Consider the following 27133-nt stretch of genomic DNA (forward strand, 5'->3'; position numbering starts at 1 on the left):
ATCAAGTAATTTAACTCCTTGCTTTATTCTTGGGTCATTATCCACATTATCCACTACAATTCCAGGCTCTTTTTTTTTTTTTTTTTTTTTTTTTTTTTTTTTTAAAGTGAGTTTTCTGAGCTAGCACTGGCATGAGATTCTAGAAATAGTTTTCTCCGAACATCATCCTTAATAGACAGTATTAATGAGACTCATCCAGATTTATCCATCCCAAATAATGTCAGCAGGTTTGATATACTCAGATATCCCTTACATCATGCAAAATATACCCTTGGCACCATGCAAGGCTGCAACACAACTCTCACTTTATTTCAGGTACTTACAGACATAAACATGCACAAAAGGAAAGAAGTGAGCAAAGAGCTTTTCATGACTATCCTGCTTTATAAGAATGTATCCCTGAGGGGTGTCAATGTAAGCTATGCTCTACTTTGTTTATACCACCTATACTTCAGAGAGGGGGTGAAAAGAAAAAAAAAAAAAAAGAAAAAGAAAAGAAAAAAAATCTATTTTAGTTAGAACAGTAGGTACTGAGCCTCCAAAGTCTTTTTTTTTTTTTTTTTTCATTGTTGGTTCGTAATGCTCTGTAAGAAAATCTTAGTCTGAGACCTTGACATGACCCATGATGAACAATGAGGTGTGTGTGATTTTTTGGACTACCCTCAGGGCTGAGTTGCTTGGCTTTTAATCGGGTCAAGGCAGACTTATAATAGACTTTAATGTCATTTATATTTTTTTCTTATTGCCATGATAGGGGCTCAGTTTGATAACACAATTTCAGAGCATTATCATGTAAGTAGCTTTCATATTGAATTAGCAAACTGTATAACAACAGGATAAGAAAACTAATGCAAGCTAGACAGCTCTTACAATACACTTCTGCATCTTTTCACTACAAAATGACATCTGTGACCTTTCTGTTCCCTTTTCAGTACACTCAGTCAGTATGAAAAGCTCTGCTCTACTGTTGAACGTAGATCACCACACCTATTAAATGTTGTTCTGCAGAACATGCATATTGGTCTGGTGGCCTAAATAAATAAATAAATAAAGGTAACAATAGTACCTTGTCCAGTATTTCTGATTCCTTGTAAATATGCACAGTGTTATATAGCCAAATTTAGTGTACTTCTTTGTTCTTGTTGTCTGCATTAGTTTGACACTGTGCATCCATAACGATTAGTGCTAGAACTGCGAACTGCCAGAGCAGATGACACCACTGCTTGCTTCAGATCAGAAACACATACTCGATTGCTGTTGTCAAATTAGTATCCAATACAGGCTTTATGTCAATTCTGTGTTGGCTGAAAGACAACAGGGAATATCTGATTCGGTAGGAAGCCATGTGATAGAAGTTATTCTGCAGGTATTTTTCTAAGGGGCAGCCTGAGTTCAATTCAGCACTGCAATGGATGTTCTGTGAAGGGCTTCTTTTAAGTGTGTACTAAAGACAGATCTCTATTGTTCAGCAAGCAGCTGAAGCACTTGCCAGTCCTGAGCTGGCACTTAAAAATGTTTTCTCCAACTTGACCTATGAGTTAGGTCATTGGCAGTCCCTTAGAGTTCTTCCTCAAAATTCATCTGGGGCAAGGACAAGAAAATAGCTAGCAATTGCAGCGTATCCTCTCTCTCTCTGTCTATGGAAACTAAATCCAGTGTATTATGAACATGTAGGCATTGAGGCTTCAGAGCCAGGCTGTCTCAAAAATTAACCCATTCAAGGAAAAGTTTACTCTTTTTCTTTTGCACAATAAATGAGCCATCTCAAATTGTATTCAGTTTTTCAGCATTTAAGTACATACACACATTTTAATTATGTAATGCTATTTTAAATAATCATCTACTAATTCATTTTAGAACTATACCTGCACATTTCTTTATCCTCTGTATCTCTCAACAAAACTGCTTTGTAGGCACGCATTTGTTTTCACTTACAGATATGAAAGTTTCTATGGGAGGGGCACTTTAGCTATTCAAAATACTGCCTTATTAGTTACTTTATTAGATTAATTATTAAATTAATCATTTACCACAGTTTTCAGTGAATACTTTTGACCACCTGACATGTTCCAAGGATTTTTCTGTGTTTCTTTTCTGATTCAGTAAGATAACTGTCATCTCTGGTATATAGTTTGGCTACAGATTATTGACAGACTGTTGGCTACTGTGATTTATGATGGCTCCAGTAATTTGCAGAGTTGTTCGCACAGAATACATGACAGTAATTGAGCTTGTGTGATATATTCACAAACACAAATGTAATGTTTTTGAATACAGGAAAATATGATTTTGTTGGCAACAGTGGCACAATACAGTGTCTGCTGTACAGTTTTGGCAAAAAAAAAATATACATGTATATATATTTTTCTACTGTCAGGACTTCTTGGTCTATTTTTCTGTATGTTGATTTTGGTAAGTAGTAACTATTCTTATTATACTGATGTTCACTGAGGTATCGGTCACATTGTTAAAAAAAAATAAAAAATAAAGAACAAAAGAATAAAAGAAAATAAGCAAGAATATAATGGCTACTCTGGAATTATGCCACACGAGAAGTACAAGAGAAAAAAAAAAGAAAAAAGAAAAGAAAAAAGTTTACTACCTGGTATGGACCAGAACAAGGTAAAAGAAGGAACCTGATAAATAAATGGCTGATTCATAAAAAGAAATCGACTTTTTCTGTAATTCACCCACCACCAGCATCCCTTCTGTTATTTCACCTTTGAAAGTTTATGTCCAGTGGGTGCTGATAGTATAATTAATCAATTCATTAATTGATTTCAATTAATTCAATTCATTCATTCAATTAATTCAATTCATTCAATTCAATTAATTTTCCAAACAAATCAAGGAAGTGTAACATGGCACTGGCTTGATGTCCCTAGGCAAGTATAGGAAATATTAACCCAGAGATCAAGGAACCTGAAAATACGTATCTGCTATCTCTCAAGGATCTGAGTATCTTAGCTTTACTGAAATTAACCTAAGGATTGTGTTCAAAGGTCCCCTTTTATAGATAGAATATTTCAGGGCAAAGATTTCTAAGCTTTTCTACTGCCAGGATACCACTAGATGGGAATTTGCATGCAGGTAATCATTAAAAAAGGGGTTGTGTATGGGCTACTGAAAGATGAGAAATCTGTGACAAAAATCCACTAAAATAAAGTGCCTTAACCTCATGGTCATCTTTCCTCTCAAAGAAGCAATGGCCAGATTTTCAAACCCTAGGCACAACCACTAAACCCATGGCACCAACATGTCTTGGGCAGAGCAGCACACCTTAAATCAGCTGAATGCTAGTGACAGTACATCTCTAATCCTTGGTGGGTGAGGTTTCTCCATACAGATATTATTTACATTTGACTCTTAAAGATGAGGAATGAGGGGAGGTTTCGACTTAAGTGATAGAAGGGGAAAAGAGTGAATGCTCACAATGTTATATTTGATTCCTTGTTTTCCGAATCTCTGGCTATATCTTAAAGGAAGGAATCTATAATGGTAATCTGTAATTCTGTGCAGAAAGCCTGAATTTCTGAGGATATAACTTGACTGTTTCCTGTTTGACATGCTCTGTTTTCACTGAGCTAAAAGCAGGCAAAATACAGATCAGGAATGGATTTTGTAATAAGCTCATAGCAACAGAGATACTTCTTTGCATTTCCTCCTCAGAGAACCTGGCAAACAAAGAATGGTGTTATGAAATAATCAACTGATTTAAGTGGCATATGAAGCTTAGCAGTAGGGTTTTGCTTTGTGAACCTGTTGTGCAGGGAGAGCAGCTGTAATTTAATGGATTAAACTTGAGCCTAGGAGATAACAAACTCCAGTTTGCCACATGAATCTGCCCCTTGGCAACAATGTGAGTTTATGCTGGTGGCTGGGGCCTCTCAGAACCTCAGATACATGGCTTATTTTTACAGCATGAAAAGCAAGGCTGTTTTCTAGAAGTTAAACAGGTGAATAAGGCAATAGGAAATCTAAATTACTGAAAAAATGGGTTTGATCAGAGGTGTTCTGTGTCACAACTTCCTATCCTGTGTTTTCATATATGATAGGAGCATTTCATGAGGGGGAAATAAATAAAATAAAATAAAATAAAATAAAATAAAATAAAATAAAATAAAATAAAATAAAATTCCAATCCTTCTTCTAGAACACCAATTTGTATCTCAAAGGTTCTTTGGTTTTAAAACCATTTTCAGTTTTGGCCTGAAAGATAAACAGTTCAAGACTTCCCCTGGGATATGCTAGTTTGGTACATTCCTGTCTTGTTTGTTTGAATTTTGCATTCACAGAAGTCAACATTTCACTTAAAATTCCTACTTTTTTCCCTATTTTTTTTTAGCCTGATCTTTGACAGCTCAAGGTTTTCAAGGGACCGTCTGTTTTTCAAAATTCTCTCGTTTTTTCACATTAGCATATAACAATGAAAGTTAGATGTTACTTGTAGACCACTTTAGCAGAATTAATTAAGAATAATTACACAACATCAGAAACATGGGATATTCTTATATACCCTACAGTATTAAGCCTCAGCAAATTTTATTTATCCTCACTACAGTGCTTTTTCTCAACTCTACACACACATTTCTTTGCAAGCTCATGGAAAACTGTCCTGTCTGACATGGCCTAATGTCTGCAGCTTATCTAGTTCCCTTTCATCCAGAATTAGGAGAAATAACTTCTGTGGATTAACTGAAATATAGTCAAGTTGGCTCTTTCCAGAATTACCAGATTATTTATTTATTTATTTGTGTATGTGTGTATGTGTTTAATCTCCCACATACCCATTTATATCATATTCACTTTCTCACCCCATATAACCTTCTTCCTGAAAAACCGCTCATAACTCCACTGAAGTAGGTAGGTAGGTAGGTATATGATAGATAGATAGACAGACAGACAGACAGCTAGATAGATAATGCTAAGAGAAATGGATGTTGCTCATTGGAATAGAAATTAAACTCATGGTGATGTAACTACATAATATACTAACATCCATGTTGTTTGAACCAGGGGAGCAAGAACTTATTTCTCAGAGACTGAGAGCTGGAATGGTAAGTGGAGTTTCCATCATTGTATGTGGCCATAATGACAAATTAGTCTATTCTGTGTATCACTCAGAGCAGAATTTAATTAAGGAACAATGGTATCAAAAATGCATCCTCACGTTGAGTTTTAGCATAGCTTAAAAGACCTCAGAAGAAAATTCATCACAACTTAACATTCTTTGTTCCAGGTTGTTAGTTACACTTGCAGATAAAATAAGTACATTGTTCAGAGGCTAATTTTGTCTATCTTCAGCTCCTAGGTAATGTATATTCTTGATCTTCTCTCTATTAGTTTAAAGGACTTTTGCTATTAGAAAACTTTCCCATATACAGGTGATAGTCTTGAACTTTTATATGAAAAAATTCATTATCTGCATTACTTCAGTCTTTCTGTCTTCTACTGAAATGTCCTGGTGAAATATTCCTGATGTACAGTCAATCAGACTCCTTTCTGATCTTTTCTTCTCCCTCACCTTTCTACCCCCAAATAATTCCACACAAAGGTGTCTTCAGAGGTGTCTTCACTTAGGTGTCTTCAGAGCACAGCAAAAGAGAGCCACAGTGAACAGGAATTTACCACGATTATTCTTAGGCATCATCCTTCCACTATTTACCACTTTTTTTTTTTTTTCATAGTTTTCATGTCTTTGGACCTTCAAAACTTCACGAATTGAAAAAAGCTGATGGAAGAGAAACTTCATAAGCATTTTATATTTTTAGTTTAAAAATGAATTTTATTGTATGTTTTCACCCCCAAGAAGTGGGATATGAAAATATACAGCACATCCAAGTTGATATATATATATATATATATTATTGTTGTATAGTATAGGGTATATGTATTTATTTATTTATTTATTTGTCTGACATATGTAGAAAATACTCAAAGAAGTTTCCTTCTCAAAGTTCTTTCTTTAGGGACTTTGCTGAAAGACAAGAAAATCAATTGTATATATAGCAACACTTCATTTCAGGCATGGGCTGAAGCACATACTTAACAACAAATCTGTTTCTATGGAATGCAGGTGAGCACAATAAAAATAAACAATAAATTGTCTTGCACTTATATAGCAAATTCTAGGTACTGTTTTCAAAAAGCTTTGGAGTGATGGACATAAGCCCTTTTATCACCACAGGACAATGGAACACTTAAGATGATAGATTAGAAGCCCCGCATATAAGAGATCTAAACTGAGATGAACTTAAGATATGGTTCCTCCTTGCCCTATTTACAGTGCTTTTTCACAAAACCTACCAATCTTTGTGTATTGGGTTTACACGGCAAGGTTTTAGTACTGGGGGACTGCAGGGGTAGCCTCTGTGAGAAAAATCCAGAAGCTGCCCCATGTTAGTTAAGGGCCAATTTCAGTTGGCTCCAAAAGGGACCTGCTGCTGGCCAGAGTCAAGCCAATAGGTGAAGTTGCTTGCACCTCTGTGAGAGCAGAGTTAAGAAAGGGAAAACTAGAACTGCTGCACAACAGCATCTGGGAGAGTGAGGAGTGAGAAGTCCTGCAGCCCCCAGGGTGAGCGCAGAAGGAGGGCAGGAGGTGCTCCAGGCACACAGCACAAGTTCCCCTGCGGCCCATGGAGAGGCCCCTGGTGGAGCAAGCTGCCACCCCATGGTACAGAGCCATGTGGGATCAGTTCCTGAAAAGCTGCAGCCTGTGGGCAGCCCCCACAGGCTCAGTTTGGGAAGGACCCCTTGTTGGGGCAGGGGCAGAGTGACCGTGAAGGAGCAGTGTAGATAAAGCATCAGGGACTGACCGCAGCCCACATTCCCCATTCCCCTGCTCACCTCGGGAGGTGTAGTTGGAAGAGTTTTTAGTTTGCTTTTAGTTCTCACTGCTCACTATTCTACAATTTTTGATAATTAATAAATTACATAGATCTCCCTATGCTGAGTCTGTTTTGCCTGTGACCATAACTGTTGAGTGATCTTCCTGTCCTTTTTTCAACCTCTGAGCTCTTTTCATTCTATTTTCTCCCCCTTTCTCTCTGAGGAGGGAGTGTAGTTGTGGTGGAGCTCAGCTGCCCAGCTGAGTAAATCACCACATCTTGTGTGGATCAGAGCTAGTTTAATTCCTTTTGAATTCAGTTTTAAGATAAATTATTCCATAGCTGCATTTGCTGAATAATGTATTTGGATGAAGGCTGCTTATCCAGCTCTATAAATGTACAATGTTTGAAGCTGCATGTGAATATACACTATGAGAAGATTAGTACTAGAAGCACTTCATTGACAATTCATAGCAAACAATCAGTTATCAAGTCACATGACAGCAAGGTATTTGATCACAACAACATCACTGAAATGCAAAAAGTGATTTTTCTAAAGAAGTTATGGAAGTTTGTTCACGTATATACAGTTATACTACTATGGCTGTCAACTTTAAAATAATGAGTTATCGTACAAAAAAAATAAACAAACGAAACATACTGGTGGGAAAAAATATATATATATTGAGTCAGCTATTTGAATCCTAGCACTTTGGTATAAGATCTAACACTTTAACTCTTGAAACCTCAAGATCTTTCAGCCTACTCAGCTGACAACAAAGTTTATCACCAAACTAAAATATACATTTATATTTAGTTAATGCCTCAGAGATGAAGAAAAATATTCTGCATGTTCAGTAGTTTTAAACTATCTTTACTTTGTGTCAGTAAATTTTTCCCCAGAGTATGTGGGTATCAGAAGGTCAGCACTGGAGCCTTTCTTACTATTATTATCAACAGTAATTTATAACACATTCTTCTTAGAATTCACCTCTCAGAATGAGGAAGGCATTGAACAAATATTTCTCACAGTAAGGTGACTTAGAAGAAGATATGCAACAATCTGAATTAGTGACTCATTTTAGATTAATTACAAGCTGAGTACAGAGTATTCAAAGAAGACACAGTAATCCATAAAGATAACACAAGAAGTCTTGGTGATTTAGTTGCTGCAGTTGAATAACAGAAATATGAACTCAAACAGAAAACTAGGAACAGAAAATAAAGCAAAGGAAGGGCCAGTATTTGGTTGGTGTTTACATACACATGCATCCCGGAATTGTGAAAGTCAAAGGCTTTCTTTCTCAAAAATCCAGTGATGAAAGGGAAGAAAGTTCCAATGGTATTGAGCAGAATGATGTAGAGAGGATGAGAAGCCTCAGACTCTGACACCCTGAAATCTGTGATATAATTCATTTTTGGACTACAAAAGTTAAAAGTCAAAATAAGCTAAAATATAAGGAAACGTAATGAAAGAAGGTGACATCAGTGCTCCAGGGGTAATCTGAGAATCATCCTAGGGTTCTCACTTTTGCTTACAACAGCAGTTTGGAGCTAGAGAGGCTGACACAGATAAAGATGTTCAAACACAAGGTGAAACAAAGACATCTAAGAGTCTTGTCCCTTAATCTGGTAATTCACATAGGCTTTTCTCTACAGTGAACAAGAAAGGCAATGTATCTCTGAAGACTTCTAGAGGGTCAGCCTGAGATTTTAACCTTCTCCCACTGACTCTGGAAACCTAATCAAGTCACTTCCATGTCAATGAGATGCAGCAGGCAGAGGGACCAGACAGAAGGAGAAATTTAATAGATGTCTATGTGCTCATAACATTTCCAAAATGATTAACTTTCTTTTGAGAGAATGTGGTTTGGAGATGACTTTTGGAACAATTGCAGGCTGGTTGTAGTACGTGCCAGGAAGGAGGGAACCTAAGATCTTAGTTTTTCACAGCTTTAGAGAATTTAAGCCAAGAGATACTATATCTCAGCATAATCTTTTTCAGGGGATAATTATGACAAAATTACTTTCCATTCTTTCTGCTTGTGTAGAGCCATGGCACAAGAAAAATACAGGTCAAGCGAATGTTTAAAAATAAAAAAGGGAATTAAAAGGGAGAGTGTTTGAAGCTGTAGTGCAAACATGACTTACAAATCAAAGTAAGTTTTTAGATTACCTCTTTTATCTGTTCTTACATAATTTAGCTGAGAGAGAAGTAATTAATTATTCAACAGACACAGTAATATTGCTGTACATCTCCAGTAATACTACTTTGGATTTGTAGAAGAAACCCATTGTGTCTCTATCAGGAGAAACGTGCTTTTTTGTCCATAGATATTCAAATTGCACATAAATGGCATGTTAGGAATCTGAAACATATTGTTTGACCACCAGCATAAAAGTTTATTTATTTATTTATTTATTCATTGATTTATCAAAAGTGGTCAACAAATAGTTATTTACAATCATTACACATCTTTTTCAGGTAGATTCAGAAGTTCATCAGAAAATGTTTATTTCCTGCAGTTCTGATTAGGGACAGGTAATTATAATAGATAGGCCCATGTTATGTTCTTTAAGAAGATAAATAAGTCTAGAAATTCCTAATTTTTTCCTGATGTCATTTCTCAGGGTGCATGTATTTCATCTCATTTTAGTCTTAAGCATACATCTTACACATGCAGAGTTTGAATAATTTTCCACATCACTGTTTACATATGTAAACAGCTACATTTTATTTCCTCTCTTCCTTTCTTATCTTAATCCAACAGAATTAAAATATTTGGGTGATTATCTCTATTCTGGAAGGGAAATAAATAGTGTAAACACAGAAAAGAACAGGAGAGTTTGAGGGACTAACAGGGGTGAGAATAAGAACTAAAGAACATAAGGAGAAAGAAAAAAAAATAAGAACAATCATAAAGGAGACAAGGAAAAATTAGAAAGAAAATAGAAAGACAGCAGTCTACAAGAAGAATGGTCTAGCATGTGGGGTAAGAGAAAAGTGACATGGGGAAATGCAGGAAAGGGCAATAAAGCAGAACTGACTGAAGTAGGTTTTGAAAGGGAAACTTCAAATATCTCAAGGTCTCAGCATGTGGCTTTTTTTTCCAATACTTTCACAAAGAAAGAAAAAATAATGTTTGTAATCTTCCCACAAAAGTAAAAGTACCAATCTACCAAAAACAATACTGTCTCAGATCATGTGCTTATTAGAATAAAGTAAATATGGGAATAAACCCAGCTTGATTTCATGAGTAGGCATTTGCAATAACAGCAGCAACAACAACAAAACCAGTCAGGATTTTAAGAGAAAGTGTTAAGAAAGAGAGATGATAAATGAAGAACTAAATATTTTTATTTGTTTTCTTAAAATAAGAAGGGCAGACTTCAAAAGTAAGGGAAAAGAGTAAAAGGAAATACAAAGTTAGGAAAAAAATGAAATGAAAATATGACACTGAGAGGGAAAAAAGGTGTGGCAGAGTACAGAAAATCTAGTCTAATCACCTAGCAACCCATTTTTTAATTTATGAATTCGCTCATCCATCTTAATCTCATCACGATATCACATCTGAGTGCCTAAAGGCCAGAAATGGTTTAATTTAACCTCTCCTCCCCAACAGGCAACTGAGGGATGATGATATCAATTAATTATTCCTGTTCAGCAGTTTGCCTCTGTTTTTCCTTATGACAGCACAAAAAAAAAAAAAAAAAAAAAAAAAAAAAAGCAATGAAACATTCCATGTGTGGTTCCCACTTCAGCTATACCTACTTTTTGCACTTTGGCACTATTACCTTTGGAAGAAGGGTGAGAAGGGTGCACCATGGCCCCGGGATGTTTACCTGCAGTGCACAGTGACAAAAAAAAAAAAAAAAGGATACCAAAGTAGATAGCATGATTTGAACAACTTGCCTTCCTTTCTCTCCTTTTTCAGGAGCTCATATAAAATCACAATGTGGCTACCATCCATAAAAGTGCTCTGCCTTCTGATGAGAAACTGTCCTGGTGCCTTCATACACAGGTAAACTGAGCATAGATAGTACTCAGTATATGGTACTGATAGTAGAGAGGGGATATGGCCTCTCAGGATGGAGATGAGCAGTGTTTTAGGAATGAGACATTCTGACCTCTGAAATTCTTGAGTATCAGGAACTCTGGCTTTATGAGTGTCCAGATTCTTTTCCATCTTGGCTTGTCCAGTAGTTGATTTTCATTATGATTACCTTGGCCAATGTAAAGTATTTTTGAGTCATTGCAAAGACATAAACATTAAGAAAATGAAACATCTGTTTGAAATTTAAGAAGCATTCAGCTACAAGATGATATTAACATGAAAAATATTAGCTAATAGATAGCTAATACTATCGAGTGTAGTTTGAATACTTTTTGAACAGATGCACATTCTTTCTGAAACTGATTTTTTTTTGTTTTGTTTGTTTTGTTTTCTATTTTGATTTTTGTTTATTTTCATTTCATTTATTCATTTTTAATCTATTATTTTAATTATTTTTACTTGGGATTATTATTATTATTATTTTTTAATTATACATTTATATATTCTCAAAACTTGTCATTACTAAAGCATTGATCAGATTTACTTTCTTTATGGTGTGAACTGGATACAGACAAAAGATTGCTACAATTTGGTGCATGATATTTTGTTATAAAATAATAATCAGCAAACTTAAAAAAAAATAGCAGAAAAAATATTTATATATTAGAACTGAAGAGAATACAGACAATTATTTTAGGAAGGGAAAGGTTGAAATCTAAATACCAGGGAAAGATCAGAAAATAAATGGGATACAGCAACTTCTGTAGAAGAAGAAATGAAAATAAATTGAAGCTTGGGGAAAAGATGGAAAGAGAAAGGACAAAACTAATATTTTATTTAGTGATTCATTATTCTAAAATTCTAATTTATGTATACATCTATTCCAGTCTATGTTGTGTATAACAAAAATTTCATCAATACAATATAAAGACATCAAGTGCTTGAGCTTTGTCTTCGTTTCCCCTGGAGACACTAAAGGATATTTTATTAATCATTGCTCCTGCTTCACATCTCTCCCTTCTGAAGGTGAGGAGACAGTGACAAAGCTGAGAAGAGGCCAGTATTTTCATATGTGGCTCTGATCCCTTTGTCTTTAGACTGACACCAACAATGGGTTTGGAGACACCTACAGCGAAATGAACTCTATGAGGAAAATAGTTTAGCCAGATCCTCCTGATCAAGCTAATTAATAAATAGATTAATAATCCCTCATTTCTTTCAGAAGGCTTTCTTTTCATGCCAAATGGAGAAAGGGCCGACAGAGCTGTCACTGTGTGGCTCTTCTGATCATATTCCATATTGGTAGGGTGTGCAGGAGCAGATGCCCCATCACTTGCTGTGGAGTAGGACTGCACTGCGACATGACCAGTGTGGCTTCCATCTGCTTCCCTGCAAAACTTCACAGACAGGGCTCTCAGGGGACTCTTGGGTCTCTATTGATGCAGCATGCACAGTACTGAGCAAAAGAAAAATCATGTGGGTCTGGACATGACGAGAGTCTGAGTCTTACGGTACACTGTACTGCTCCTCCAAACACCGTGTCAATCATTCACCTTCCCTGATATGCAGTTTGACCCCACTATTTACACGTTAATAATCATATTGCTTCATATGGGACAGTATAATCATTCATTCATGCCTCTTATTTCTATTAACATATATTATTTTGTCAACAATATTTTAAAATATTAGTTTAAAGCATTGTATTCACCATTTATCTCGTAATTTTAAATAGTGATTTCAAATCATTTTATAAATATATTAATACTATTTTTCAAACACTGAAGCTGAAACACTCCAAGACTAAGTGAATCACCCTCTTCATTAATTTTACAGATTGGACTGAAACTCTCACCATAGTGATTTATAATCTAGCATTATCCAAATTTCTGCAGAGTAGATAAACAGCTTAAAAACATCTGAGCTGAGAACCTCAGAGTAGAATCATCTAACACATTATTTGATAAAACATGACAGGATTTGTTGAAGAACATATTTCATCAACCACATGTGAAACTTCATAGAAGCATAAAGTATTAAAAGAAAATAGCCTTAGAAACAACTCACACCTACTCAGAACAACAGCAAATCATGTAAAAAGGCAGATTTGTATTCAGAATAGTCAACTCAACAAGAAAGAGACTTTCTGCGGTGGACAGGTGGATCCACATGCTTACATCCAATTACATTGTAATCACCAACTTACTAAAAAACGTTTAAGAAACAAAAAATAAACAAACTGATATAAAGTATGCTTTGAACAAAAGAAAGTTTTAAAGGAAGATTTAACTGTTAAGTTGCTATGCATATACTAGAATTCTAACACAAACCTCATTCAAAATATAATTACAATTACATTAATTAGTTATATGTCACCTTATCTTAATTTTCCCCCAGGTTATCTTCTAACTAGTTTTGCATGCTTAGAAGCATATTCTGTTAAGTCTTGTGCAGCATGTGTTTCAGCCAATTTTAAGCTTCTCAGGTGAAAAATTCTTTAGATGAGAACTGATATTTGTGAGTTCTGTATCTGTTGTCTCTGTTTTAGTCCCACTGTCTTTCATTCAAATGTATCATAAATTCAGCAGTCTTAAACAGTGAATATGAAATCACATCTTGTACTTGATTTGGTATTTAAGTGTATTATTTCCTTTCACTGCATTCTTGTTCTTCCTCTTTATTAAATCAGATTGTGAGAGAGCAAGAGTGGTATATTAAAAAAATAAAAAGCAAAAGGTAAAAATGCATATTATTTCAGATGTTATGAAATGTTAAGGAGATTTAGTCACAGAAATCCCTGAGAGACTACAACATTTGATAAAGAGCAAAGATGTTGAAACAATAAATTCATAAAATCTTTCCTCCGGAGGTATAACTTGAGAGTTTTAAAACTTTAATATAAGTCTTAGGGAGTCACACTTTCCAAATGACATTTAAAATGCTAGCAAAACATCCTGAATGCCAGTTTCAGCTTTGAATTGACTATGATCAGGATAACAGAGTGTATTGAAGGATATGCTCCAGCTACTACTAAAGATACTGCAACCTTCACAGCATCTTGACTTTGAGAAGTTGACAGTGTCAAAAGAATTTGAGCTGCAAAACTGGAAAGATATAGGATCAGGAAAGAAATAATGGATTTAATGACAGTTAGGTGAACATCTATCAAAGGATCCCTGAAACTATCTACATAGCATTGCATATTCTTGGTGTGTTTGCACAGAGAAGTAATTAATAGGGCTGAGGTTACCACAGATAGTACCAGAGGAAAAAAGCAACCAGCAAAGTAAAGAAGAAGAATGTACAGATGTGAACTGTCCCAGTCACTGATGTGTACTGTGCTATTCTCTCTACAGTTCCCGGTTGAGCTGCAGAGGTATGTGCTGGGTGTAGTCCATAAGAAAGGAAGAGAAGTCACGGAAGAGACCACCAGTGATCCTAGAAGCAGCCGTGGAACCATCCCAGTTATTCTGAGCTTGATTTGCAGGAACAACCATTGGGTGACATTGATTATTTTAGCACAGTAGAGGACATAGAGCCAGGTACTGAACCACAAACTGGCATGGTTTACAAACATCCATACAGCACCAAAAGCTTTGTACACAGAAGCCAACTTGAAAACATCCGTAAAATAGAGACTGTGAATGTACATCATTACAGTCACCTGCAAGATAAATCTTGATGTACTCAGGAAGATCAGAATCATATCAGCAGCAGAGATTTTTTTGCTTTTGATCCAGTTAATGCTATTAACAGCTGTAATAAATCCATTTCCCATAAATCCAACAACAACTTCAATAGCTACAATACACATTGAAATGATGAGAACTGGAGGCAACATCTTGCTGCTTTGGTCACCTCTGCCTGATTACCTTGTGAAGCTGTGCAAAAGATGAACAGATCAGACAGTATATGACTAGCCCCAGCCCCAGTCTGCTCGCCTTATATCAAGGAACAAGACATCTGGAAATGATAGTATGTTTGTTGATGCTGTTTCTGAGCTTGCAAATCAGAGAAGGATTTAATAATTAATTCTAAATTTTTACATGCATAAGATTTGCCTACGTTTTTCATTAGGGATGTGGAATTGTCAGGTGTATTAACTGCCCTATCTTTTATCCAATTATTTATATTCCCACCTGGAGTGACAGAAGGCTCTGGCTCTGTGATTATGACTGTACCTGACAATGTGGAAGAAGTTGTATCAAGCAACCCAACACAGCCAGCAGCATGTCAGGAGATAACAACAGGTTTTATATTATATCAATTATCTTTCATATTGTTTTGAAACTCTGTCAAGTATGACCACAGTAGTTAATCACCACCATTTTAACATGGTGAAGATTGTACAGCCTTGTCCTATTTTGGGGAAGCACTCCAGACAAACAAGCTACCCTACTGTTATTATTTATTGCTTCATACAGTTACCCACTTCTGATGTGTTCATGTAAATGGTCACTTCTATGACCATCTCTTGTAATGATCACATATATGGGATCAAAAGATGACAGTGGCTGGTTGTATAATGAGGAAACTTATGACAGCAGGATAGTGAAGGAGAGCAGTACATCAAGCAGAACACTGTTAAAGTCCCCAGCTAGTTTCACTGCCATGACCTCTATCCCACCTATGTTTCACAGGGAAGTTCCTTCTCTATGCAGGAGATCTGGACCTCTTTTTCTTTATGGAATGAAAGTCTGCCATCCATCTGCATATGTGTGCCCTCTTTGGCTAGCTGCTGCAATTAGTCCATGAGGATTGGAGGGGAAGTGGTGGTGGTGTTAAAGCCCACAGTGCATTATTGCTAACTTAAAAAGAAATATGTCTAGATTTATGAAACAATCCCATTAATTCAATCTATGAATGTAATATTAGTGCGTTAATGTTGTAAATATATATATTTTTTTTCATTAGAGAAATATGAAAGAACACATGAATACTTTGACATCATGGAAGGAAACAAAATCATTTGGCTACTGAAAAGTACTTTACTTAGGCAGTAAAGTTTTTATGATTTTTTTTTGTGGAAGGTTGACATATACTTCTGGAGTCCATTTCTCAGTGGAGTAAGATGATTCAAAGTGAAAGGCAGACCAAAATTCTCAATATGATAAAACCTGCCAATTGGATACACTGTTTACCATTATATCCGATCTTCATCCTAGGACGTACATGTATAGCCTATATATATGCATATATATATATCCAACCATATCCTAGCTTTTGTAGAATTGTTCAGCAGTGGAATAGTTAACTTAAATTTCTTCATCAACTTATTGAAATTAAAATCTCCTTTTATTTTTTTTTTTCTGTCAATACTTCAGTCATGCTCAATTTACATTTCCATTTAGGTCCTAGTAACCACAAAGACAGGAAGTTTTCTCCTTAAAAAGTGACTATATTTTTTTCATCACAACAATGTAAATTTACAAATAAAAAATAAAAAAGCAATTCTAAGACACTTTTACAAAATATCTTCTCAAGCTTCCAAATTTCATTAAGCCAAAGGGAGAAAAAATAATAAAATAAAACAAAGAATACATTGGCATGTTTACTTTTCCTATCGTGTATTTCACAAGAAGTATTTCAAAATAGTGATAAAGTCATACCTTACTAAGGAGGAAAAAAAAAAAAAGTGTAACAACACCTATGGTGTATTTTAAAATTACATGCATAAAGCTTCCTGTACACAGAATATACATTACATAATTACAGTAATCAGTTATCTTAAAAATGTAGTCATTAAGTTACTCAGGGGAATATGACAATAACACTTTATTTTAATACGCTTATAAAAAACAGCACTGCAATTATGAAGTAGAAGAAACTGCATTGGAAGATAGAAAACTTCAAGACTAAAATCTATTCTGAACTGTTCCAGAAAACAGTTACAAAATTCTATTCTCTCCATATCCACCATCAAAAATAAGAATTTTAAAGGAAAAGAAATATAATTTCCATTTATCTATTTATTTTTTTTTATTTGAGCAAGGTCAAAAATTGGAATAACTACTTAACAGAGAAAATATTCATGCCTTGAAGATTCCCACCAGGTCCTTTACAAAGAAGCCATCACACAATCTCTACACCCTGGTAGCAAGTCTATGGCTCATATAATTCAGGCAGCCTGTCTGCCTGTCTCTCAGTTCTTTGTTACTGAGCTAAAGTGCTCTATTCCCAGATATGGTTTATATATAAATATTTATTTCTTCTTTTTGTCTCCTAGTACGCCAAGGGCTTCCTGAGGGACTGTGCAAGTGGTACAATATTCTGGGGTTCTCCAGAGGACCATAAGTCTGCTGATGGATGCTGATGACATACCTGCAATCACCATGATGCAAAAGGCCAGTTTATAGATAACAGAAACCAGGACTTGACTGTTCCTCATGTTGGCACCTGTTTGGTCCCAGACAGAGTGAGCAGGTTGGCTGCTGGAGATAATCATAGTTTCACTTACAGTGGTAACTGTATGCAGCAACCTGAATTCTCTCATTTTGCCTTTTTCTAACCTTGTAGCTTAGTTGCAACATGCTTTTGCAAAAAAGCTGAGGATACTGAGGGATGGTGGCAGTATGAGCACCTTACTTAAGTGAGCCATGGCTGCAGGGTCTGTATACTTCAGGTAAGATGGGCTGGAAGGTTTTTATGGAGTACAACAATAATGTGTCATTTAGGTTTCAGGCCTGGTGTACTCATCTGTCGTGACAATGTAAAAGACAGGAATGATAAGGTTCATAATGGATCACTGTGTAAATATGAATAGGACCCTTCAGTGGTTCATAGAGCAACCTCAGGGTGATGTGGACATGATTTCATAGATTGTCCTCGCAGCAGTGGAAAGACCAAAAGAGTACAAGTATGTTGAGATTGTCTGATCTGAATTCAGAAGTCAAAAAAATCCAGTTTTATAGCAGTGATTTACAAATATCCAGACTTGGAAGAAAATAGAGTCTAAACTCCTGAAGGATGCTGCATGTTGAGAACTTCATGCTGTGGTCACAGAAGTTTCTGGTTTTATTTTTTCTGGTATTTTATATCATGATGAATTCTCAGCTTCATTTATTCCTATTAGGAATAAACTGTGATGAAAATAAGAGTGATTACTTCAAATATTTAGAATGTATCTAATACTAGGATTGTAAGTTTCCTTGATTTCTCAATTATATTGTCTGGATAGGTCAACATTTTCTTAGCAATAAAACCAGAGATCAGAATTTTAAAGACAACTACACACACCTGTCATCAGGTATATGTAATCAGACATAGAGATTCACTTTGGTGTGATGTGTCTCCACAATGAGACCAGCAGCAACCTGGATGAAAGGAGAATTGCAATAAAGGAAAGGAGGTACTCTGTGAAAGAAAGACAATTAGCTTGCAGATCCCAGGTAGGGTTGCCACATTAATGCTCTTTTGTAGACTTCTTTTTGAGCTATAGAGTTAATGGTCATGATCAGAACAGATCTAGTTGGCAGAGGATACAGAAGAGACCTTACAATATGTCAGAGTTCCTTGACCTCATCCTCTGGGAGAGCATGTGATTGAATTTATAAAACTAGCTGAGCCACGGTGTGATGCAGACTCTAGCAATTCTTAAAAATAATCACAGGATTATTTTAGTATGACATAAATAGTAAATTCTGGAGAGAAGTGTCTGAATTTACACATTTTCCCTTACAAGACAAAACTCACTGTACTTCGAGAAGATAGGTTCAGTTCACTGGGTAACAGCTTTCCTCTTTTGATTCATGCATTCATATTAACAACTGTAATAAATACACTTCCCACAATTCCTACAATAATTTTAATTGTTGAAGTAGTTAGAGAGATAATTAAAGCACAGCAGACAGTTTCTGGCTCTTGTAAAACACTGTCCATTCTGCTCATTCAGAAAAACATGAAGCACTAATTAACTGGTATCTGGTTAATCTTTCAACCTTTTACTGTGTGCAAGAAGCATGTGAATATGATACCGGATGATTTATTTATTGTATTGTTCAGGAAGATGCATGTCTTGGAAATGTCGCCGATGAACCATCCAACTACAAACACTGTTTCATAAGTTTTAGTGAGAAGTAATTGTCTATGGTTGGATTGAGGATAGGAAAAAATAGAACATGTTTAATGGGATTGACTTTTTTTGTGTTAAGTTCATTAAGTTCTTGCTGCTGTCTTTTCTGCTTTGATTTTGATGTGACATGACAGGTGCTCAAACTGCTGCCACACTTCCATATCTTTACTCATCTCTCTGCATGTTAACAGACATGCCTTTTGAAATTTGGTGCCCTCACCAAAACTAATTCTTGATCAAATTTCCAAATGTAAAGCTTTCTCATGTGATACCTCCAGCACATTTGAGGAAAAAATATCATAAACAAAAACCATGGAGATGAACATCTGTAAAGTCCATGCAGCTGAACTTGCTTCTAACTTGAGAACCAGGGTTCTCATCTCATGGAGATATGGACCTGTGAAGGTTTGTCCATGATCCAGAGTGAAATCAAGGTGGGGTAATGGCATTTACCCGAACATGCACGTGAGGAAGCAATCCCAAGACCATCAGTTTAGATATAACCGTAAAAGTCAATTCTTGCAACAGCAGAGCTGGCTATATTTTGCTTTATAACTTTGTTTGTATCTGAAGTGTAAATATGGTAAGTTTAATGAGATAAATTTCATCTTTCATGGCCATTTACTCCAGCAGCTGGACCAGCAGATAAATACAGAAGTACAATACTGACATTTTCAAACAACACCTATAGTATAATGGCTTTTACATGAGTGTTTGTTATGGGGTACTCCTGTGAAAACTACCACTAAGATTTGTTGGACTGTCCAATTAGTTTTTGTCCGTTCTCTAAGACTGGAGACATCAAGCACACAGCAGGAAAAAACAAGACTTCATGAGGTCCAGTAGACGCTGTCATTTTGTTTGATGTTCCTCAAGCAATTCTTAAATGTTTTTCAAACTCAGATTGTTACAGTGAAATCAGAACTAGGGTAGGGTTTGGACAGATTAAGATCATGCTTCAGAAGGACACATCTCATCTATTCACATTGTTAGTGTATTAATGTGAATCATAAGTCTAGCTTTTCCTATCATTCTCTCAGTCATTGTGATTGAAGACATGATCTGGAATCATTAGCATCTCTTTTTCAGTGTTCACAATCTGCTCTCCTGAAATGTTAGAAGGGCTCTAGATCACCAGCTGAACTACTGCAATACTGGAATCATGCTGTCTCCCTCGTGTTTTCTGTCTAAAAGCAGAATACCTAGCCTGTAATTCCATTTTAGAATTCTACCTGGAAAGAAAAATACTGGAAGAATTTCAACTTTTTCCCTGCCTCCTAGTGAAAGTACAGTTTTGTGTTTAACATGTGTTAACCATTTGTTGGACCGTTAATGTTTTATTATACCACAGCTAAATTAAAAGATTTGCAAAACAGTACAATAAAGTAAAGAATGCATATAACCATGGTACTTTCATTTCCTAATAAAGAAAGAGAGAGGGAGATGAGAATAATTTATTGTTCACTCATATTTTGTGCTGAAAAAAAAAAAAAAAAAAAAGGAAAACAGACTTTATTTCAATTTGGAGGAAGAACACCACTTTCCAAGAAATCATAATAAATTCAATTCCAGTGGAGTAAGTGCCTAGTAGATCCTCATGGCATTTTTTCACCTTTAAATCATGAGCTTTTTAATAAATAAGATTTTTACAATCCGTAATGAATAGCACATATTTATAACACAGGCATAAGACAATGAAGTACTTAGTAATAAGATCCTTATAGAAAAATAATTGAATAATAAAAACAACAACAACATCAACAAAGAATAGGAGAATACTTCTTGTATAAGATAAAGAAATAGGCCAACAAAACTTTCAAGAAAAAATAAAAGATAAGCCATCACTGTTTGGGTTTAGACTCTTGCCCAGAAACTCAGCAGTCCCGACTCTGTTGCTGTAAACATGGGTGTTGCTCTCAATGGCACTTTTTAAAATGGTTCATCAAGTGTTCCTCATGTATTTGACAAGGTATGGAAGGCTTGTGAACCTTAATAAAATATCCTGCATCTAGTAAACATCAATAAATCAAGCTGCCATTTAACACATGCTGACTTTATGTTTCACAAAATATCTCAAAAATACATGTGAAAGGGTGATAATTTCTTTTACCATTAATTTGCAGGCTGTCATAATGCTGTCATTGTTGAAATGGAGATAACATACTGTTAATTTCAGTATGATACAATTTGTTTTTCAGAGGGCTGTTGTCAACACTGAAGACTGATCAGACAAAGGTAATGGAAAGAGTCCTTCAAAATACTTGAGAGAGGTCAAAAAGAAAATGCTGCACAGATGAAACAAAGAAGTAACTATAACTTTAAGGAAGAAAGAATGCATGTACACCCCAGAAAGAAGAAGCTAGAATTAGGAAGAAACTACTGACTGTAACAGTTTCTCTTTGTCATGAAGGAATAAAGTTTAACTAGGTATGCATCAACTCAAGACAGCATTTGTAAAGATGAATGAAGATAGTATTTGTAAATATGAGTTTGTGCTTTATACCATCTAAAGTATGAAAGGAAATGTGTTCACTTCCTGGATGCCACCTGCACCATGCACCATTCACTCTCATTCCCTCCTTTTTCTCATTTCCCCCTGATTTGTTTCTTCACCTTCACCAGCAAATGAATTAATTCCTTCCAAAACTCACTCTTCCAAAAAAAACTTACAAAAACCTTGCCCCGTAACAATGTAAGACACCAGAAGAAAACTCATATTTTCCCTACCTCAAGTCACAAAGGAACTAGCTGCCAGTCTATGCCTATAAGCTATATCTGGATGCCTTCCTGTATCCTGGATAAACGGATATTCAAAGCTTTTCTATTATCCCTGGGGATGAATACTGTGTTAGCTGGGTCAACAATAAAGCCTTTTGTTTTTATCTCCATATCATCATTGCAAACTATCACTGTCTGCAGCCACAGTTACATCTTTATCTGACATTTGTCACTATGATTGGAAGAGCTCTTGTGGGCTGAGTTTGGTTCATTGTACAGTGTCCACCAGAAAGCTTAAGAAATAATAATGAATTCAGGGTAAATTTTTCAATGAAATCATATTATCCTTATAGTGGTTTTGACTGGGATGGAGCAAGTTTTCTTCACAGTAGCTTGTATGATGCTATTTTTTGGATTTGTGATGAAAACAGTGGTGATAACATACCAATGTTTAAGCTGTTGCAGAGCAGTGCTCACACAATGCCTTTTCACACTTTCCTACTTCTGGTGCTACCCTCGCAGCAAGATACCTGGGGGCACACAAGTTACTGGGAGGGGACACAGCCAGGACAGCTGACTCTTGCTGACCAAGGGGGTTACTCCATGCTATACAACATCATGTTCAGTAGTAACAGCTGGGGAACAGATGGAGGAAGGGGAGATGTCCCTCAGTTTTCGGTTTCAATGTCTGGTGGTTTTACCTTCTTGGGCAGCTTAACTCCACCACAACCACTCTCTCACTCCCCCTCCCCAAAGAGAAAGGGGAAGAAAATATGATGAAAAGGGCTCAAAGGTTGAGATAATGACAGGAAGATCACTCAACAATTATTGTGACAGGCAAAACAAACTCAGAGTAGGGAGACTGATATAATTTACTGACTATCACTAGGAGACTAAAGAAGTGACAACTAAAAGCAAACTAAAACCATCTTCCAATCATTCACTCCTTTCTACCTCTTCCCCTCAAGCAGCACACAGGAACAGGGCTGTGGTCAGTCCCTGACGCTGTGTCTCTACTTCATGGTCACTCTCTGCCCCTGCTCCCCATGGTGTCCCTCATATGGCATGCCGTCCTTCCGAAACTGAGCCTCTGGGGGCTGCCCACAGGCTGCAGCTCTTCAGGAACTGCTCCCACATGGCTCTGTACCATGGGGTCCATCCCCCAAGAGCAAATTACTCCAGCACGGGTCCCCCATGGGTGGCAGCTCCCGCCCAGATCCTCTGCTCCTGCGTGGGCTCCTCTCCACGGGCTGCAGCTCTGGCCCAGGGCCTGCTCCTGTGGGGGCTCTCCATGGGCCGCAGCCTCCTCCAGGACACATCCACCTGCTCCACTAGGGGCTCCTCCATGGGCTGCAGTGTGGAGATCTGCCCTATGTGGGACCCATGGGCTGCAGGGGGACAGCCTGCTCCTCCAGGGGCCTCTCCACGGGCCACAGGAGAACTTGTGCTGCATGCCTGGAGCACCTCCTGCTCTCCTTCTGCACTCACCTTGGTGGCTGCAGGGCTGCTTCTTTCTCAGTTCTCACATCTGCTGTCGCACAACAGTTTTTTGACCCTTTCTTAACTCTGCTCTCACAGAGGCACAAACAATATCGCTTACTGGCTAAGCTCTGGGCAGCAGCGAGTCCCTTTTTGAGCCAGCTGAAACTGGCCCTTATCTGAAATGGTCCAGATTCTGGATTCTTCTCACAGAGCCTCTGCAGCCCTCCACTACCAAAACCTTTCCTTGTAAACCCAGTGCACAGTGAGAAGTGTTTTTCTTGCTCTTAATAAAATAAATAATTCCTCGTAAGGGGGTGTCGAGAGGCAGGAGACCTTTTCTCCATTAACACCAGTGACAGGACCCACGGGAACAGGGTTAAGCTGAGGCAGGGGAAGTTTAGGCTTGACATCAGGAGGGGGTTCTTCACAGAGAGGGTGGTTGCACACTGGAACAGGCTCCCCAGGGAAGTGGTCACTGCACCGAGCCTGTCTGAATTTAAGAAGAGATTGGACTGTGCACTTAGTCACATGGTCTGAACTTTTGGGTAGACCTCTGCGGTGTCAAGAGTTGGACTTGATGATCCTTAAGGATCCCTTACAACTCAGGATATTCTATGATTCTATGATTCTATGATTCTAATGAAGTATTTTAAGAATGAATGAATTATTTAAACTTATTTTGCCATCATCATTCAGGTTTCCTTGAACTCAGCTGGAAACACAAAAATGTTGATGATCATACACAACACCTAGAAGAAAAATCTCTAATTACATTAGTCAGAGCAATAGACCTTGGTAACCTGCATTGCCCAGAGGATGCAATGACATTTTAAGCTTTGAGTACGCCAGTACAAAATCACCAGGAGAATTGCAACTTAAACCTTTTTTCTTTTTAAGCAAGAGGTACAAAGAAACCTGGTCATGTTATAAAGTTGAAAGAAAAAGCAAAACATTATGAGGTAGAATTGAGCTCAACATTCCCCTTTTTAGGCTACCAGAAATAAAGTTAAATATCTGGATCACAGGATACAATGAAAAGAAATTACACGTACAGTAATAGGTAAGCCCCCAACTGCTTTTCCGACATGTAGTAAACCTGACTTAAGCACATTACTTCTGGAAAGAACACATAGCTCAAGAAACAGATTTGCAGTCTGTTCATGGATTTGCAGAGCTGAGGGTGCTGGTGGTCTTGCAAACATGAACAGTCATTGACAAGGCCAGAAGTCACCTTGCCACCACTCTCACTACTTGACACAAACACTTTGGTAGACCTTTTCTCCATATCCTAGTGTCACTAGACTTTAAAATAACCATTGACCAATATATGTTCTCCAGTATTCTACTTTTGTTGTTTAGTAGACCTCTAGTAGCTGTCAGGTCTCTGTCAAATTCTGAGGCATAGCTGGCAACACTCTTCGGAAACTCACACAGATAAAGGCACTAAATTACCATGTTTGGCCAGTGAAAGAATGTGCAGAAGAGAATAATTTTAATTCATTTAATGTCATTTGAACACCAAACAGAATGAGAAACCAAGAATTTGAAGAGTTAACAAATAAATAAATAAATATTTTCCACTCATATAGACTGTATTAATTAATGTATCTGAGAAACAACACTTAACTGCAACATAGCTTTTTGTTTGTTTTGTTTGCTTGTTTGTTTCATTTATTTTTTGTTGTAGTGGATTTATAATTTTAAAACACATATTAATATTTAAGAAATATATCCTCAGTTTCTAAATGTATTTGAATTGTAAATTTATTTCACAATAATGCTCTCTAGTATTTAGGTAAAGCAAGTTCATTTAAACTTTTAATATATTATTTTCCATTAAAAAAAAAGATCTTTGCAATTTTGTTAGGAATTCTACTGTAGTATTTGTAAGCAATAACTTAAATTTAGCAAATAGAAAGCTCTGTTTTTTTTCCCAACGCAAGGAATCCATCAGAAGAAAAAAGATCAGTAAAAAACAACTGTATGTGGTGATACGATTAAAGATTTTATCATCAAGAGCAGCACACAGGCAAAATAAAATACGCATTTTATTTATCAACTGTTAAGTGCCTACTTTTGCCAACTGTACACCTTTCATATAATTGTGCCTTTTAGTACAAATAAGTATTGTAGCCTTAATACCATTTATAGGCGTCCGCTATTTCAGCACTATTAGCAAATTGCTTGCAGTGATCTGATGCTGGATCCGCTTGTGTTTGTATAACCACTGTGCCATTTTGACAGTCGACTGCAATGCAAATCCCTCTGTCAATACTCCACACCACCTGTGATGCAAATTTAGATTAATCCTGATTTTCACTGCTTACTTATACTTTTTAGTAATGTAAGCGACATGTCACAGCAAATCCTACTCACCTTGAAAGTCAGCAATATTTCTGGCACTGCCTCGAGGAGAAAGAAAACATTATTTGTTCAGAAAGATTTGTACTGAAGTCTCTCCTTATACCTCTTCAGAGCTCATATAAATAAAGAAAAAGTCTGTGTACTTACAACCTGTTTCTGATGCACACTACTCAAGTAACACCTTCTGTACAGCTCTAAGGTCACGTCACTTGACTTTTTAAATCCAGTTTCCCAGATGTGAAGAAACTTTATGAAAAATCTACAATTCAATCTCTCATTTATTTTGCAGTATCTAGATGTCACATGGATGTGAACATAGTTTCGGGTAGTAGAGTACAATGAAATGCATTACCAACATGCCTGGGTCCAGGTATTATTTCTCAATATCCTATCAGTTTTTAATTTAGCAATAATTAAATGTTACTTGTTGTGATTTATACAGCAAGGGGTGAATGATGCATTAAATAAAAAGCCATCAAAACCTTGAGAAAATGCTTAGCACAATGACACGTGCCTGTTTACTGTATGCAAAGTGTTAGAATGATATTCTCAAGTGGGAAGCACATTCAAAGTCACACACATACATACACAAACACACATACAAAGTAAGTTTTCCTATGTTTCAAGTTAAAATGGTAGAAGAAGAAGAAAAATGTATCCTGTTATGAATTAATTTCTACAGATTGATATTTTCTGGGACAGCTGAAGGCAGGTTTCCATAAAATGGAAAAACTGCTGAACTCTTCAGTGTGGTAAAACCAGACAGTTCTGGAGGATATGACCTGCTGGTACACAAAAATCTCATACATGGAAAAGGTGAATAGGGTTGACAATTTATGGTATTTTCTTGTACAGCAAATAGGTGGCATCAAATGAAAGAGGAGTTAAAAGCAAACAAAAGTTGGTATTCCACATTACACATAGGGGAAGTTGCAGGACTGCTTGTCAGAAGATACTATCAGTGCTAAAAGTCTGCATGGATCCAAAAGATGAATTTAGATGTCCACAGGAAATAAAACAATTGGGTATTCATAGAATCATAGAATATCTTGAGTTGCAAGGGACCCACAAGGATCATCGAGTCCAACTGCTGGCTCCACAATGGACAACCCCAAAATCAGACCACAGGTCTGGGAGTGTTCTCCAAATGCTTCTTGAAGTCCAGTAGCCTCTGCTACTGCTGCCCTGTGGAGCCTGTCCCAGTGCCCGACCACCCTCTCAGTGAAGAACCTTCCCCTAACTCCCAGCCTGACCCTCCCCTGTCCCAGCTCCATAACATTCTCTCGGGTCCTGTTGCTGTCCCCAGAGAGCAGAGCTCAAGGCCTGCCCCTCCGCTCCCCTTGTGAGGGAGCTGCAGGCCGCCATGAGGCCTTCCCTCAGCCTGCTCTGCTCGGGGCTGGAGAAGCCAAGGGATTGCTTAAATACATTAAATAAATAATAAATAAATAAATAAACAAACGAATAAATAAATAAATAAATAAATAAATAAATAAATAAATAAATAATCTGGTTCACATAGTCCCTGGACTATTAAATTTTGATTCCCAGGACAGTATCAGGAAAAAATAATGTATATATTTGTCCAGTTTGTATAATCTTCCCTAGGCATCTATTCT

General features: G+C 36.7%; 2 protein-coding genes across 2 annotated transcripts in view; both read right to left on the reverse strand.

The window, feature by feature from the left end:
* The window catches only part of TENM4 (teneurin transmembrane protein 4), a 1646934-nt gene that overhangs the window by 1465973 nt on the left and 153828 nt on the right, over positions 1 to 27133 (reverse strand). The window lies entirely within an intron of this gene.
* On the reverse strand, positions 13824 to 14723 carry LOC137850055 (taste receptor type 2 member 40-like). Its single transcript, XM_068670289.1, has one exon. It carries the CDS (start codon positions 14721 to 14723, stop codon positions 13824 to 13826), a length of 900 nt encoding a protein of 299 aa, XP_068526390.1.

This window comes from Anas acuta, chromosome 1 (genome assembly GCF_963932015.1).
Source record: "Anas acuta chromosome 1, bAnaAcu1.1, whole genome shotgun sequence".
NCBI classification, from domain to species: Eukaryota; Metazoa; Chordata; class Aves; order Anseriformes; family Anatidae; genus Anas; species Anas acuta.